We start from the raw sequence: 17,864 nt of genomic DNA, 5'->3' as shown, positions 1-17,864 counted from the left end.
TATTGGAACACCTAGGGAGTATTAATTAGCTACGCATGTTATCAGTCAAGATTCTGAATTGGGCATACATTCAAAGAACTACGGGAGAGTGAACCTACAATGAACCAAACATGCAACTTTCCCACTTGAATTTGATACACTACAGTTGTGCCATCGATGTGGTGCTTAAAGGAGATCTGTCTAGGCAATGACTAAGTGTTGGCATGTGATTGGAACGCCTACGGACGTGGTTAAACTCGATAACTAAAGCTAATTAGAGTTGTGGTCCTATGAACCGTTTTTTTTTCTCAATACAGTGGATTTGAAATACAATCTGAAGTGCCGAGGGGATATGGGGACGTACCAAGTATACGTCTTTTTAGTTACTTACCCTTTTATGCTTAATTCGAGGTAGATGCCATCCATCTGAAGTGCCGAAGGGATATGGGGACGTACCAAGTCAAACACACAAGCAGCTAAAACCTCAAACTGAATTTTTAAAAAGATGGGAAGAATTATCCGCCTAGCCGAGTCTATCACACTTAGAGCCATCACTACCAGTACTCCAAACGTTGTCAAATCCGCACCCATCAAGTACACAAATAAAATAATCTAATGCAGAATACATATTCTAAGCCACAATATATATTCTTTGTCTTTACATATTGATTAGAGAAAGGAGTACCTTACATGAAACTACGTAGAACATTGGACAACTATACTCTTCCTTCCAAACAGGCTCCACAGGTACATTTGCTAATAAAGTTAACCAAAATTCACACTTCAAAACAGATTTAAAAATAAATAAATATTGAACTCTAGAGACGAACACGAAACACTCATGCAACAACATAAATGTCGCCGACAAACACCATCTGTTAGTCCACGGTATTGGAATTGCACAAATCCTGCACATAATGCCTTTGGTGTACAGATACGGGAAAAACAAATTTTAGTTAGATGGCAGATTATTGGTCACCAAAGAATTTTAGGATTGAAAAAAAGGATGTCATGATGATAAGAAGATTAAGAATTAAGATGATTTCCTTATTCAGGTTCACAAATGTCCGGAGCACTTAAGCTGTTAGAACGAAATAAGCGTATCAAAGTCTTATTATATTAAACATTGCATACCATAAGTCTTCCAGGAAAATCTCTTGCTGCAATATCCATCTCACATGCTCCAGCTCCAGCACAGTGGAAGAGGTATCGATACATTCACCTTAGAGTTCTCGTAAGCGGTTATCAGTAGCATATCCACTACAACATAAGATAAAAAAGAAAATTAGAGCTCAGTTATGTAATACCAATAATGGAAAAAATAAAATTATAACCATATGTATGCGTACAACAGATATAGTGGGATGCACACCTAAAGATAACGATTTAGGCACTACCAATCACGAAATTAAGAGAGTATAACTGAACCAAAGAAATAGCAAACATAGTGGACGGAGATATACATTTCTGGCAAAGGATCGGTCTAGATATCCTTTGGACAACACCAAAGAGGTTATCACAATAAATGCATCACATGATCCACATAAACAATATCATCGAAAATAGTCAGACGTAAAGCAAATGACCGGTTGACAAAACAGTAAAGATATAAACCAAATAGATTTCTTGCTTTCATTCAATTCATCGCCAATTTAGTTAATAAACAAAACCAAAGTTACCACCCACCAAAGGTAGATGACACCAAAAAATTTCTCGATCAGACAGAGAACTCCAATTCTTGATTTTTTTTCGTTAGAACATAATTCTTATAGCAGTTAAAATTCAACATGTCTAGTACAACTAACAAATTACGACACAATTTTAAACTAAGGGTTACGACCTAGTATAAATGATTCAACTGTAGTCTGTAGGTGGTTATAGGTGATGTAAGGAAACTAATAAAATCCTTATTCTTTGCGCTACATCACCATCATCTTTAATGAAAAAAAAATATTAAAGCTTACATGTTGTACTCCCAGACGTAAACCACCACCATCTAACAAATCTGCACTACCGCTTCCAAAATTCCCTTCCAAACTGCACCAACTATCAGAAAAAGTAGATGTCAGTACACCAAACAATACCGCTTAGGGCATAACCAAAACAAAGTATTTATAGGCAGCAATACTGGCATAACCCCAAAGATATTTTATTATTTTTGATTGTACCCTTCATGAGGGGATGGCGCAAAGTGTCCATTGAAATATCAAATAGTGTCGTAAAAAATCCAAAAATAATAATCAGAACCCAAGTCCGGCTTCCCAGTTAGAAATACAGTCAAACACAATCAAGGTAAAAACAAAAAAGAATCCACTGTGAAATCCCTAACTATGTCTACGAAATGGGAATAAGAAAACTTAATCATACCTTTGGAATCTCAAGTTACGGAAACGTAGAAACAGGAAGCACCTTTTGGGAGAGAAGTGAGTCAAACCTATGGTTTGGGTTGTAGAAGTGAATGAATCCGAAACCCAAAAATGAATAAATCATTCTGAGATCTCACTATTTTAGTTACCGAAAAAGCGAAACGTTCATAATTTACTGCATTGAGTTAATGGCGAGAGGAAAAGGGAGGAATAACTTCACACATGCGTTACGTTCTTTCTTGAATAATTCGAGCGAAATACCTAAGAGGGTATGTTATCTGGTGGCTTAATCGTGGTCGTCATTTGTATACTCTAAATGTAAACCTCCCCAAAATCTCAAACTTAGGAATTAGATGAATCACGACCCTCCTTTGTGTGTCCGAAATATAAATGGCCGTCCATACAGTAAAACACCATTGTCCCTTATAATACAGATGTAGAATTTATTTTGTAAATTTTATCTGGATTAACAGAATACTTTAATCGAACTTGTGTCTGAAATCAGTATAGAATGCCTGGCTGCTATTTTGACATACTGACATAAAAAAGCGGTTCGGCAAACAAATTATACAAACAAGCGTTTGTAGTCCAACGGTTAGGATAATTGCCTTCCAAGCAATAGACCCGGGTTCGACTCCCGGCAGACGCAACGGCATAATTTTTTTACCCAGGGTCTTCTTGCCGAGCCAAAATTTGCTTTTTTTTAGCAGCTTTGCATACGAACCCTTGAGATCCTTCTAAGCTGCCAAATGTGTCCACTTTTGCCTCTAAAGTCTTCTACAGCACCAGTCTAATTTAAATGAACTATAGTGGAGTCCCATTAAAGCAAGTCTTATGGCCATTCTCTAGGTTAGAGGCATCAAACATGCTAAAAACAGATTAGGCAGGCATTAACTGAGTTACAAATTAAGGTACATTCGACTACCAAGATGCCTAACTTTATAACACTGTTATTTGAAATTTCACTGTCATGTGGCCTGCTGGGTAGATAAAGGTATCTAGTTTTCGCTATCTTGGCTTCTTTTGCAGCGAAAATAGACAACACTCTTATTTATTCTCGGCAAGACTGTGAGTTGTCCTCGTAACAGAAAACAAATTACAAGGCAATTTACACAAGCTCTCAGAAAAAGCCGAAAATAGACAACACTTATTTATTCCGACAAACATATACCGCAATATAAGCCAATAAATACAGACAAAAAAAAAAAAAAAACTCACGGGCTGCTGAATCATTTTTTATCTAACAACACCACAATTTAATACTCCAGTAATCACATTAACAGAAAATTTAATTCTTAACACAAATTTATAAATGAAATGGGAGTTTAAAAGTATTCATCATTCAATAACCCGTGTTTTCCTCTGAAGTTGCTTCATTAACCCAACTGTACTTTTCCATAAAAGGGTTAGTTAAGTTACTTGGAGGGTAACTAGCAATACAATCTTCCCAAACATTTGCACCATCCAAATCTCTTAAAACCTCCCGATGATAACTATTGCACTTAAAACCAGAACCAAAACTTATCATCAAAATCATGTCACCCTTTTTTAGTCTCTTTTTTGCTTCCATGTACGCTAAGACATACCAAAGACAACTAGCTGATGTATTACCAAATCTATGCAGTGTCATTCTACCCAGTTCTAAGTCGTATTCTGACAACCCCAAGCTCTTTCCAACTGCCTCGATAACTGCCTTTCCATCGGGGTTGTTAGCACATAGTCTGGTATGTGTGTAATAACACACACGTAACCATGTTGACCAAGATATTTATCTTATTGCATATTAGGAAATCTGATGTTTTTAGGAAACAAGACTCCTTGCTGTTCAAGGAACCCTGTATATATATAGATGCTGTACTTTGATAAATTATAATCATTGAATAAGAATCACAATTGTTTATCTTCTATTTATGTGTCGTCTCTTCTTCTAAACTATTCTCTAGTTCTTAACCTAAACCCAGTAGTCTTGTCTTGGTATCATCCTAGTTGATCCTCATGTCTTCCGCAGCCTCCTCATTTTCCACGGTTTCAACAGTACTTAATTCATCTCAATCGATGATGGCCTCTTTTGTTTTCTCTCAACCTCACCACATTATTACCGTCAAACTTGATGAGACTAATTACTCTCTATGGCGTGCTCAATTCCTCCCATATCTCCAAGGCTATGAACTCGACAGTTTTGTTACTAGCGACAACCCATGTCCCTCTCCTACTCTTGCAAACAGTGAAGAACCGAATCCAGCCTATGCTCCTTGGCTAAAACAAGATCGTATTCTTCTCGGCTGGATTTTCTCCTCGTTAACTCCTGCTGTTCTACGGAAAGTCCATCGTCTCACAAGTTCTCATGTTGTTTGGTCTTCTCTGGAATCTCTTTTTGCTTCAAAACCTGATGCGCATATCCATCACTTGCAATGTGAACTAAGGGATTTAAGAAAAGGATCTCTTTCTATGAGAGATTAAATTGATCGAGCTCGCAACATCGTTGATAACCTCGCTGCTGCTGACACTACCAATACTGAATCCGAGTTGCGTCACTTTATTTTAGCTGGTTTGGATACTTCATATGATGCCATAGTTACCTCTCTTACAACGTCAATGAGAACCATGAAACTGGAGGATTTCATCACTTACCTTCTCACGTTCGAGCTTCGTGTTGAAAATCAAGCAAACCTGCTGAATATCCAACCGGTCGCCAACGTTGCTGCACCAGGCCCATCTCGTCAATCTCCATCAAGCCAATCTCGTTTCTCTGCTCGGCCCAATTTCTCCTCACCACATAACTCATCTTCCCTGCTTGGCCCAGTTCGTCTCCAACACAATACTCAATCTCAGCACAATACTCAATCTCAAACACGAAGCTCTCGTTCAGAGATTCCTTGTCAATTGTGTGGTCGCAAAAACCACGAAGCTCCAGATTGTTGGAATCGTTTCGATCGCAGTTTTCGTCCTCCTCGACGTCAGCCGCCGACCTCCGCTCCTCGTGCTTATACTGCTCAAACTGGTTTGTTGCCAACTCCTCCATGGACTCCTGACAGGGGTGCTACAGATCATATAACGAATGATCTTTCTCGTCTTCAGTTTTCAAACGAATATACTGTTCCTGAACAAATTCAAATGGGTAATGGCTCTTCTATTCCGATTTCTAATGTTGGATCTTCTATTTTGGGAACACCCGACCGTAAGTTGCAGCTTCGTAAAGTTCTTCATGCACCACAAATTTCTCATAATCTCTTGTCAGTTTCTCGTTTTACTACTGATAATAATGTCTTATTTGAATTTCATCCAACCTTTTGTCTTGTGAAGGATCGATGTACCGGGAAGGTTCTTCTTCGCGGCAGTAGGAGGGGTGGTCTCTATCAACTTGATGGTTCGTTTAAGTCTCCTAAAGCTTACATAGGAGAACGTGCTACCTTACAAGACTGGCACTCTATATTAGGACATCCAATGATGCGTACAGTGCGTAAAGTTGTTTCTCAGTTTTCACTTCCGGTTTCTAGTCAGTCTATTAAGTTTTGTTCATCTTGTCATGAACATAGGAGTCATAAGTTACCTTTTCATTCTAGTAAAACTACTTATTTGAATCCATTAGATTTAATTGTCTCTGATGTTTGGGGACCTTCTCATATTTTGTCTAATGAAGGATACAAATATTATATCATATTTATTGATGCGTTTATTCGTTTTACTTGGATGTTTCCTATGTCTCAAAAGTCTGATGTCTTTTCTATATTCTTTTTGTTCCAAAAGCATGTTGAGAATCTTTTTAATCGGAAAATCAAGATTTTTCAATCGGATAATGCACTTGAGTATCACAAACTTACTCCGCATCTTCAGCAACTTGGTATTTTTCATAAATTTTCATGTCCACATACTTCTGAACAAAATGGTTTAGTGGAACGCCGTCATCGTCATATTCGTGAAACTGGTCTTACAATTCTAAACATGGCTTATGTACCATCCTCGTACTGGTATGACTCTTTTTACACTGCTTTTTTTTTAATGAACCGTGTTCCGTCCACTTCTATCAATAATTCTTCTCCATATGAAGTTCTTTTTGGTCTCCCACCAGACTACACTTTGCTTCGTGTGTTTGGTTGTTTGTGTTATCCTTACCTACGACCATACAGGTCTCATAAAATGGAACCACTTTCTTCTCCTTGTGTTTTTATTGGATATAGTCCATCCCAAAAAGGTTACAAATGTCTTCACATCCCTACAGGACGGATATATGCCAGTCGTCATGTTGTTTTTGATGAGACCACTTTTCCTTTTGCGACCGCATCACTGCCTTCTCCGGTATCGACTTTTTCACAGGTATCTATTTCTACTCCCTTAAGTTTTTCTTTACCGCCGGCATTCTCTACTCGCTCTCAGTCTGCACGACCAGTTTCTGTCGTGTCTCCTTCACTTGGTTTACAGCAGACATAACCAATTGCTCCACTCACCATCTTGTCAGACTCAGCCGACAACATTACTTCTCTTGGTTTTCAGCCGACACAGTCAACTACTCCAATCATCAGCGTGTCAGACTCAGCCGACAACAATATTTCTTCTCTCAGACCTGTCACCAACTTGCAGTCTCCAGCTCCTGCTTCTGAAGGTACACAATTGTCTATTTTGCAGCCGACAGCGTCTATGCCAGAGTCTACTACATTACCTTCACCTATGCACCTTCCAGAATCTAGTCACGTATCTATTACGGTGTCTAATTCAGCTCTGAATGAGCCTGTTCAGAATTCTGTGCCTGCCTCTGCTGTTGTCACACATCCAATGGTGACTCGGGCTAAGGATGGCATTTTTAAACCAAATTCGAAGTATGCACTGGTATGTGATTCTCTTCTTGAGCCTACCTGTATTTCACAAGCTCATAAAGATCCAAAATGGCGTACGTCTTCCGATGACGAGATCAATGCTTTAATTCGAAATGGTACGTGGTCACTAGTAAAATATGATCCTTCTATGAATGTTATTGGATGTAAATGGGTATTTCGTATCAAATGCAATCCTGATGGTACAATTGCACGTCGTAAATCTCGCTTGGTTGCAAAAGGCTATAATCAACAAGAGGGAATTGATTACTCTGAAACGTTTAGTCCGGTTGTTAAACCATGTACTATACGCATTATTCTCACATTGGCTTTGTCTTCCAATTGGCCTATTCGTCAACTTGATGTACATAATGCTTTCTTACATGGAGAACTTCAAGAAGAGGTGTATATGAAACGGCCACCGGGCTATGTGGATTCTCATTTTCCTACGCATGTTTGCAAGTTATACCGTTCTCTCTACGGCCTCAAACAAGCTCCTCGTGCATGGTACCACAGACTTAGTACCTTTTTGCTGCAAATTGGATTTGTCACTTCGAAATGTGACTCCTCTCTATTCATCTACAACGATACTCATGGTACTATTTATTTGCTGGTCTATGTGAATGATATTATTGTTACAGGTTCCAATTCTACTGGTATTAAATCCACTCTTGATCGTCTACAACAAGAATTTGCAATTAAAGATCTTGGTTCTTTGTCTTATTTTCTTGGAATTGAAGCAATTCGTACACCCTCAGGATTATGTGGATGATATCGACGTTATTACACACGTACCAGACTATGTGCTAACAGGGGTGAAGGCAAAAATGATCTACGCCAGTCTTAAAATTCACACTACTACTACTGCCACTTTGTTTCGGTGCGCCATTTTTTGTATATCGACGAAGATTTGATACTAGAACGTAACGGATTAATTCCCGCAATGGTAGTATCTTAGGTCCTAATTCTGTCAGGTTTTTGATGAAAGCGCCAGTCGCAGCCTTGGGTAAATTCTTGCCGAGATGGATTCCTGGTCTTCCAAGTTCATCTTCTTGTTGCTGGCAACATTCATAAGCTTCATCACTTGCACCCAAGTGAGTCCTAACTAGACATTTCAACTCAAACATAGCTTTATGTTTTAAACTTGGATTATTTGATAAAAGAATAGCACACCCACCTGATCTAAACAGACAGTTTGTAAGAATCATGGACTTGACATTTCCTGAATACCAGTTCGGGCCGATACATTCGGTTGTAACTACGATCGCCAATCTATTCTTACGAACTTTGAAGATGTTCCGAACAAGGTCGATAGATATCAAACTAGCACTGCACCCCATTCCTGACAAGTTAAGCACTTGAACGTCTTCTCTCATTTTGTAACGGTTAATTATCCTTGCAGTTAAAGAAGGAGAAGTAACAAATATAGAGATGGTAACGACAAGGATATCTATATCTTTTGGAGAAACATTCGATTTCGCGAAAAGCTTGTCGAGAGTATCGTAAAAGAATTCTTCTACTTCGATGAGACTGTCTTTGATAGATGGAGTATTCTCACGGCCTTCAATAATGTTTCTTGGTCCATAAGTTTCTTCACCAATGCCTGAACTAACAATAGCTTTTAAAAGGAATTTGTATTCTTCAAGACCCAAAGTCTTGTTTCTTCTTATGAGATCTCCGCATAACTCCGTATCAAGTTTTCTGTCATCAGTTGGTTTGTAACATTCATACTCCAATATATAACAAGCTTCACCTCTCCATTTCTCAACCAACTTATTCCACAGTAAAAACACTAAAGAAAACACAAATAATAGTAGTACAAATATTATCCTTACATGATCTTCCATTAGAGAGGAAGGAAGTTGTTTAATGTTTGCTTGATTCAAGTGATCTTAAGGTGTAATGTATATATAAGTAAATATCAACTTGCAATAAATTCAGAGTTGCTGAGTTGTGTGGAGATGATAAGAACTACTGAACTACATTTCGGAATCGAGTGTAAAGCAGAATTTGATATAAATATTTCAGGTAGTTAAGTTGTAACTAATTGCACGACTCTTAAATACTAAATTTAGAAATGTCCTTCTCTTCATTAAACACGAACGATTGACGTACATATATGAACTGTGGAATACCGACATTTGCAGTACAAACTACTACAAAGTTAGTAATCTGAAAGCACGGTGTCCAAGAGGAATGAGTAGTGAATGCAATTAAAAGAATAGGCTAAAATTAATGGGGCTGCTACACTAACCGACGCCAAATCCTGCAAAACGTCCCGATTGGGAATGAACGCACGAGATCACAACTCTGAACACTTGGACTGGTAAAGGACATTTGTGGGATCCACGCGCTAACTTTTAATTAAAAAGTGGGTAAACACGCTGGTCTCTTTATCAGAGGGTGGTGTGATCCATGTGAGTGTTTTCATGCAGGTCTCAATACTGATACTTCGGGAGATTCATGCTACTTCGCTGCGAGTGAACATTAATCGTCATGTCATGCCAATATTAAGAGTTCGGCCGGGAACATAGCATAGAAAAAACCAAACAGGTCATGCATTAATGAATAATGCAATAGATTAAAATTTACAGAATATCTGGGATTGTTGCTTACACGCAGGATCAAAAATCGGGAGCGAAGTCTCGGTCAACTAATCATTTCCGAAAATTAATGCACCAGCAGGGCCCGATTTTGCATAAGATCAGCCTAAAAGAGGATTTTCTCAATGTCTTCTTCCCAATAAGTTTGTGGGGACAACATTAGATGATGATTCATGGCTGGCAGGTGGATTCACAAAGCAAGCAAATTTCTTGTCGGCATAAGTTTCTGCGAAAGAACAATCAATTCCAATCAAGTGTGATGAAACTCGCCTAGGATAAGAAACTGTTAATGAAAGTACATTTTCATCATGGATCACAGCAAAGCCACTAATTTACATGTACAAAATTTCAGAAAGAGAAAACACACTGGGCAATCCTGCAAGTATGTCATTTCAAACAACTTGAGACCGATATTCAGAATGGGAAATGTAAAATACAGGTCACAAAAAATTTACTTGTGCATCTCTTTCGCATTTTTGCAATTTTTCCATTAGTGAGAAATTTAATTGCACAGACCACCTCAACATTGTCCATGTTACACTTGAACCCATTAATGGCGCACCATGTGACCATATCTTTTAAAGGGACAAAAACAAGACCAAAAGGAATTACAGGGAAAAATTCCATGTACAAAACAATAACCTCGCGTATCTTCATCCGCAATGTCTTCAATTCCAGTAATGTCATTATGCATGAAAGACAGCAACCGAGGCTTAGCAGGTACTGAACTCAATCCAATAAATCACCGAATAAATCATCATTGTCGTACCCCAAGTTAGCATTAGTTTTACTGCTCGAGACAGCAACTAAATTTCCTTCATTACCTTTTGTTGAACCAGCTTCACTATTACCAGCACCATCAGAAGTATATGCCCACGACGATCCCACTTTACCTGAGAAGGATTCTCCATAAAGATCATCATACATTCCTCCAGTTTTTGTTGTAGCTTTGACCTTGTTCAATACTTGTTGTAGCTTGTCTGTGACACCTTTACTAGAAACCTTTTCTTCTCCAGATGAAATTTGCTGCTTCCCTTTAGGAATTATGGTTGTTTGTATAAGAGATTCGTACTTCCCAACAAGACTTCCTTCTTTGACACCCAAAGGACCAGGCTCCGTTCCAACATCTGCACCATCTGACATTCCAACAACTTCCACCAACTGTCCCCCGACATGATCCCTGAATGTAACTCTTGCCTTCTTAATTTTCTTAGCCAGTCTCTCTAACTTGGAGCTTTCATCACTCCCAACGGACGAATTTCCTGAACTGGTGGGTTTTGACAGACCATAACGATTTAAAATCGTGTTATAAGCTACAACTGCTTCTTCATCAGAAGGATCGGGAGGAGGAGGTAGATTGATCTCTGTGGGTAGTGGAGAGGGAGGAAAAAGTGCTGCCTTGTTCTCTCTCAAGATATAACTTCTTGTCGATGCAGCAAACCGCAAAGACTGTCCAACTTCGAGCTCAACGGGGTTTTCTTTGGTTAAGCGTTCATTAGCAACAAACGTGCCATGAGCAGAACCCAGATCAATAACATATATGCTGTATAGAAACCAAAAAAGAAGATCATAAATGCTTGAAAATCTGAGAAAACCCCCTCCGGAGATTTGAGTAACGAACATCATTCAATATCCGCTACAATTCTTCAATAAAGCAAAAGGAGAAGAAATGTAAAAAGCTGGACAGCCTTCTAGCTGTGGATACTAGCTCATTTTAATTCTCAAATATACATGCTACTCACAAGTACTGATCAGATCACCTCTCCTACGGACAACGGTTAAGGAACAATCAGTTAATGGAAATTGTAATTCCATATCTCGCCAGTCAAGTTACAATCTGCTTTATACTATTGTCTATGTTTCGGCCATCCCTAGGTTGATAAACTTACAAAACCATTCATGCAAGGCCTACGATGCACCATTATGCAGATGTTACCACATAGTTCCCTGTAAGCATCTTTTAAACAGTTCTTCTACTGAAAAATGACATGCATACTGAAATAAACCTACTCAAGGATCTTTATGTACAAAATAACATATCCCCATGGAAAATGCATAATATAAGATAACCCTCCTTTACACTTTCAAACCCTAAAAAAACAGGTACTTGATCTTGTTATCCGTCAAAAAATTTGGTAACTCCAACAAGCGTACTACTACTAATTTATATCTTATGAAATCTAGTACAAGAAATAAACCTCTTGTCACATACCAAGCTGATAGTACCTAGACACTTCTTTTATCACGAGTAAATGTGATTAACAATGTATGCCCAAAGATAAGTCGAAGTTGCAAACAACAATAGTAAAGCACAATAAAAATGTGGAAGAAACCAAAAGACAAATTTAAAATTGAGAACCAACCTTCCATTCTTATGTGGAATGACAGCAGCGTGTTGTCTAGATACGGACTGATGATCAAGTACGAAATCACATACAGGAAATTGCCTCCCAAAAAGATGCCTTCGCTTATCCAAATTGATACGATCAAGTACTACACCGTCTTTTGCAACCTCAAGAAAGAAAACACCTGGCCGTGGCTCTATAGCCCAATCAGGAGGTTGCCAATTTGATAGCCCCCCTCCCACTTGAGTCACATGTTGAGCTGTTGATTCCGGCTCTACTGGCCTATTCGAAACACCCTGGTTCTGCTGTTTAACTTGGGTTTGCAGCTGAGACCCAACCAAAGGCTCCGCAACAGTTTTTACAGATTTCTGAGAAGTTGCCTTAGAAGCTGAATTAAGGGTAACTGAAAAAGGCTCCACTGACTGAGCTTTCTTAAATCTATCTAAACCTGTTCTGCCATACATTTTCCCTTATATCAAATTTTAATCCTTCACACAACCCAGCAGATGTTATAGATCACACTTAAACAATACATTCATCTCCAAGTTGCTCAATAGTACCAAAACCCAATGACATTCCATTAAACCAATCCCAGGTCTCAGTTAACAAAGCCACACTTCAAACTCCCAAAAACCCTTCCTAAGAGAAAACAATAGAAGTACAACTTAATCAAAATTATTAGATAAATGTCACAAAATTTTAAAAACAAAACCCTAATTTTTTTAAATAATATTGATAAGCAATCCTTAAGCTTCAGTTTGATATTATGAACTAATAGCTTAAGATGATTGATTTGTGATCAAAAATAGGCATGTAAGTTTAAGTAATCAAATGCATATAAAATTTGTGTTCAAGCAGATTAAAAAAAAACACACACACAGAATTTGTTAATTAGGTTATTGGGGAACATTCAGCAATTAGAATAGTGTAGATTAATTACCTCCGAATAGAACGGAAGGTCTAATGATTATTAAGGGTTTATTCTGGCTGTATTATCTTCAGTTCAACGAAGAGGGAAGAAAATTCGTCGAAAGAGAGTTTTTCACTTGCAATGACTCACCGAATTTTCCCAAAATTCTCCCGAGACAAAATCGTGAGGGAGTCGTCCGATTCTAGTATTGGGAATCTGGGATATGTGAAGGCAGAAGTGGGCCCAACTGTTTGTGTATCTCGTCTCGGTGTAAATTTCCGGCGTTTGGATTGTAGGAAGAAAATTTTATTCCAAAAGAACAGAGTTTTTCCAGGAGAGTCGAGGAACGATTCGGGCGCTTTTTTGGATTGTAGGAAGAAAATTTTATTCCAAATGAACAGAGTTTTTCCTGGGGAGTTGAGGAAAGACTTTTCCTGAAATTCCATGGATTAAATTTAAAACATATTTTAGACCATGCTCTTTTTTATAACCCCATAAAAATAGATTTTTGATTAAACAATTGAAAATATGTTATTTTGATGAAAAATGACTAATTTCATGGAATTAACTCCTATCAAACACAGTCTTAAACTCATCATTTTCATGGGTTTTGAATTTCTTTACCTTCAGGTATCCTATCTTGATCCCTAGATTCCTATTTATCAAACATGCGAATGAAATTATATTTCAATGAATATTCCATTCCCGCCATAAAGTAATTTTTTTCTACCGGGGACAAAGTAATAGTGTAACTACACTATTATTTTAAATATGTCGCGGTGCTATAAAAGTATGTGCACCCCGACTTATGTAACTACACTACTAATCCATAAATTTTATTAGGTATTCCAAATATATGTTGACATTGAGAATTGTAGAAGTAAAATAAATAAATTTGGGATATAAAACTCGACTTATGGACAATATTTTCCTTTCCTTTCTTTTTTTTTCTTTTTCTTTTTACATTTTTTTTATATTTTCTTAGTGATTTAGATAGTGAACCTTGATGAATTCTGAAAAGTGGGCTTCTGATAAACATTCTTGCACTGCTGGTTTTCATTGCACATCGTTTCTGGAACAAGTCAAATGTAATATTCTATAAAACTTCATCATCCTGAATTTGAAAATGCAGGGGGCAACTAGTACACCACCAAATTTTTCGTCTGGACATATAAGACAAAACCTAACACAATAGCAAATACACCAACTTAATGATCCTTGAACAATATGTATATACAGTTTATCTTTCTTGTACAATTAGTAATTTAGACCAAAGATGCGTGAACCTGATTGTATACAAGAACTCATGGACGATCTCAAAAATCAATATTCAAGAAAACCTAGTATGTACCGGAACAGTACACGAACCGGATATAGTTTAAAAAAACTGTCTAGGTTGAATATCGGATTGAAAAAGGCGGGGGTCTAACAACCACACCCAGTATTTCGTTTGGCAATCTGAATAGACAAACTCCAATATACTTTCAAGAAAATTAACAAGACAGTCAGACTCAATCTAGAAAAAAGTATATCAAAGAGTTTTATATCTCTATCTCTCAATTTAATCTGCAATCAGCAAATAGAAATTCGCGAGCCCGATTGAATATAAGAGAAGTAAATTGAACGGTACCAAAGATCAATGTTCAAGGATCAATCAATTTCAATCAACAACCAAAGGTTGGATTTACCAATTGATAGATTCAACGCACAACCTGCAATATTTCAATTATATAACAAAATATAATGCGGAAAAGAAATAACACAGACACCAGAATTTTGTTAACAAGGAAAACCGCAAATGCAGAAAACCCCCGGGACCTAGTCCAAATTTGAACACCACACTGTATTAAGCCGCTACAGACACTATCCTACTACCAAAGAACTTCAGACTGGACTGTAGTTGAACCCTAATCAATCTCACACTGATTCAAGGTACAGTTGCGCTCCTTACGTCTATGATCCCATCAGGATACTACGCACTTGATTCCCTTAGCTGATCTCACCCACAACCAAGAGTTGTTGCGACCCAAAGTCGAAGACTTGATAAACAATTTTGTCTCACACAAAAAAGTCTATTGGAATAGATAAATCCGTCTCCCACAGAAATACCTATGAGTTTTGTTCCGTCTTTTCATAAATCAAGGTGAACAGGAACCAATTGATAAACCGGACTTATATTCCCGAAGAACAGTCTAGTGTTATTAATTACCTCACAATAATCTTAATCGTATGGTAGTGAAACAAGATATTGTGGAATCACAAACAATGAGACGAAGATGTTTGTCACTACTTTTTATCTTGCCTATCGTAGAATCAATCTCGATCAAATATTAGAGAAGATAGTACTCAATACGATATAACAGGGCAAGATCAGAACACGCAACTATAGAGAAAATAGTTGGATCTGGCTTCACAATCCCAATGAAGTCTTCAAGTCGTTAAGCTACAGGGTTTCGTGAAAAACTTAAGGTTAAAGGAGAATTTACTCTAGCTTATGCAACTAGTATCACACATGAGGTGTGGGGATTAGGTTTCCCAGTTGCTAAAGTTCTCCTTTATATAGTTTTGAAATCAGGGTTTGCAATCAATGTTACCTTGGTAACAAAGCATTCAATATTCACCGTTAGATGAAAACCTGATGAGATTCAAGATAATATCTTTGAACCGTTAGATCGAACTTAGCTTGTTATACACAAATGAAATGTAACTTCATTTAGGTTTAAGTAACCGTACCTAAACGTGTACGCCATGTTGGATCAATCGTAGTTAACCGAGGTTAGCTATATGAACACTCTCATATCAAACTTATTCATCTTCACCATAACTAGTTCAAATGACTCAAATGAAACTAGTTAAAGAGTTGTTCAATTGCTATATTCTCATAGAAGTATACAAGAACACAATTGAAGCAAAATCGGTTTGATTCACTCGAATCAATTCATGAACATTAAATCAACGGTTTGCAAAGAATGCATTCCTTAATATATATAAATGTATTATTTCATGAGCCAACCAATTTTAGAACTTTAACCACTCAAGTATGCATATGGGTACGCATACCTAAGTAGCCGGTATGAGTTTGGGTTCGCCAATATGCGAACAGGTACGCATACTTAAGTACACTTCCAAAACCCAACAGAATTCTCGGACCTATACCTTGTGCAAGTACGCGTACCGGTATGTGTACTTGGTACACGGAATTTCACAACTTCAAGTACGCATACGGGTATGCATACTTTAGTTCCATACATGGATCACATACATGCAACGATGCACACTATGTTTATAATTCGATGATGGTTAAGTATTCTAAACTCTATTTCAATCATTGAAACTTTCTTAGAGGATGACAATAGCTCTTTTCACACACTATTAGCATCAAAGAAATTTTCAATTTATTGAAATAATCATAACGAAACATTCCAAGTCTACATCAAATGATTGTATCTCACAAACCATGTAACATGTTACTCGGCGATTTTCACATGATCATCTTTTGACTTTCGTCAAGAATATAAGATGAACTTGGTTGAAGTGAAATCTTACCAACATATATTTCGAGAAATATGTAAGCGAGTTAAACTCAGCTCGAAATCTCAATTGTGTATAATCGACAATTATATAGTAATACGACTTTTGTTACAATATAGGAGATAGAGTAGAAATATACTTTCCATGTGATATATGAGTTTTAGTCTCCACATACCTTTTGTTGATGAAGTTCCACAAGCTCTCATTAGTAGTTCTTCGTCTTCAATTGATGAACGTCGTGAAGTCTAATGCTCAACTACACAATCTATCCTAGTCTGAGACATCACTATAAGTAGACTAGAAATCAAGACTTATAGTTTTGATCACTAACAAAGCTTGCGAGTACGACCGAGCAGTGCTCTAAAAATCTCCTCCTTTGTCAATTTTAGTGACAAAACTATCAATACATATGGATTACAAAATAAATAAACTTTGTAGCTTCTCATCCAAATGCTTGATCTCCTTGGTTCTTCAACATTACTCGAAATCTTCGTCACTTCTAAGTATTCCAATGATTCCAAATGTATTCAATTTTGCATCATCGTTGTTGAAGATCCGTAGCAATAACAATGAGAAAAAAGTTGCTCTACGTCATCAAAGTTCAATTGTATCACAACTTTGACAACAATACTATGGTGATATGTATCACTCCCCTTAGTTAATACTTCATCTCACAATGAAAACCACTTCCCCTTACATAATGATCCGTAAACCATATGTATTTGTAGTGTGAACTACACATTAATTCTCCCCCTTTTTGTCAATATAAATTGGCAAAGGTACGAAAACTAGTGGGATCCTCGTGAAATTATCATAGAGATATGTTGGGATCCTAGTCCCACATTGGTTAGATGGGGCTTAATTGGTAGTTTATAAGTCAATGGGTTCCCTCATATAGTCAACCGGTTTTCGAGTTGAGTTATACCCATGGGATTTTATGACGAGTTTAGGGTCGGTACCCTAACATTTGGTATCAGAGCCAACCACCACGACCCATGCCCGCTCCACGGAAGAGGTGACCTATATCTTATATTAAAGTGTTGGGGCACCTATGTATGGGCGTAGTTGTCACTCGCATTGAATATTGATAGGGGAGTGAAGCCGCCATAAGAGAAAGGGCTACCTTCGGGTCAGTGTCGATAGAGTGGGCCAACGAGGACGTTGGGTCTGGAAGAGTGGTGGGATGTTGTGATCCTAGTCCCACATTGGTTAGATGTGGATTAATTTGTAAGTCAATGGGTTCCCTCATCTAGTCAACCGGTTTTCGAGTTGAGTTCTACCCATGGGCTTATGACGAGTTTAGGGTCGGTACCCTAACAAGA

The 17,864-nt window shown here is 37.7% G+C and overlaps 2 protein-coding genes and 1 non-coding gene across 4 annotated transcripts; 1 reads left to right on the top strand and 2 right to left on the bottom strand.

Annotated features, from left to right (window-relative positions):
* The first annotated feature begins 2,922 nt into the window (after window positions 1-2,922).
* On the top strand, window positions 2,923-2,994 carry TRNAG-UCC. The gene has a single exon. It is a non-coding gene; the product is annotated as a tRNA-Gly (tRNA).
* Window positions 2,995-3,687: 693 nt separating this feature from the next.
* LOC113351825 (3-ketoacyl-CoA synthase 3-like) lies at window positions 3,688-9,091 on the bottom strand. Its single transcript, XM_026595751.1, has 2 exons — window positions 7,971-9,091; window positions 3,688-4,052 (listed from the first exon to the last, which is right to left on the bottom strand). The coding sequence occupies exons 1-2, from the start codon at window positions 8,998-9,000 to the stop codon at window positions 3,688-3,690; spliced, it is 1,395 nt and encodes a 464-aa protein (XP_026451536.1). The 5' UTR covers window positions 9,001-9,091.
* A 1,113-nt stretch (window positions 9,092-10,204) lies between these two features.
* On the bottom strand, window positions 10,205-13,424 carry LOC113348924 (protein phosphatase 1 regulatory inhibitor subunit PPP1R8 homolog). Of its 2 annotated transcripts, none has more exons than XM_026592833.1 (3): window positions 13,162-13,424; window positions 12,120-12,740; window positions 10,205-11,299 (listed from the first exon to the last, which is right to left on the bottom strand). In XM_026592833.1, exons 2-3 carry the CDS (start codon window positions 12,563-12,565, stop codon window positions 10,486-10,488), a joined length of 1,260 nt encoding a protein of 419 aa, XP_026448618.1. In that variant the 5' UTR covers window positions 12,566-12,740; window positions 13,162-13,424; the 3' UTR covers window positions 10,205-10,485. The 2 variants fall into 2 exon arrangements, with proteins under 2 accessions (XP_026448618.1, XP_026448617.1); XM_026592832.1 differs by having other exon boundaries at window positions 13,042-13,423.
* Between the last annotated feature and the right edge of the window lie 4,440 nt (window positions 13,425-17,864).

Source organism: Papaver somniferum, chromosome 2 (genome assembly GCF_003573695.1).
Source record: "Papaver somniferum cultivar HN1 chromosome 2, ASM357369v1, whole genome shotgun sequence".
Classification (NCBI taxonomy): domain Eukaryota; kingdom Viridiplantae; phylum Streptophyta; class Magnoliopsida; order Ranunculales; family Papaveraceae; genus Papaver; species Papaver somniferum.
The sequence above is the reverse complement of the archived record's forward strand: the minus strand, read 5'-3'. Positions and strand labels throughout refer to the sequence as shown.

Bases quoted from the DNA above. Each gene is read 5' to 3' on its own strand.
- LOC113351825 (XM_026595751.1), bottom strand. From the start codon at position 9,000: ATGGAAGATCATGTAAGGATAATATTTGTACTACTATTATTTGTGTTT. The intron at 4,053-7,970 runs ACCCCTGTTAGC...TATGTGCTAACA, and splicing joins CGTAGATCATTTTTGCCTTC to ACCCCGATGGAAAGGCAGTT.
- LOC113348924 (XM_026592833.1), bottom strand. From the start codon at position 12,565: ATGTATGGCAGAACAGGTTTAGATAGATTTAAGAAAGCTCAGTCAGTG. The intron at 11,300-12,119 runs GTTGGTTCTCAA...GTTTCTATACAG, and splicing joins ATTCCACATAAGAATGGAAG to CATATATGTTATTGATCTGG.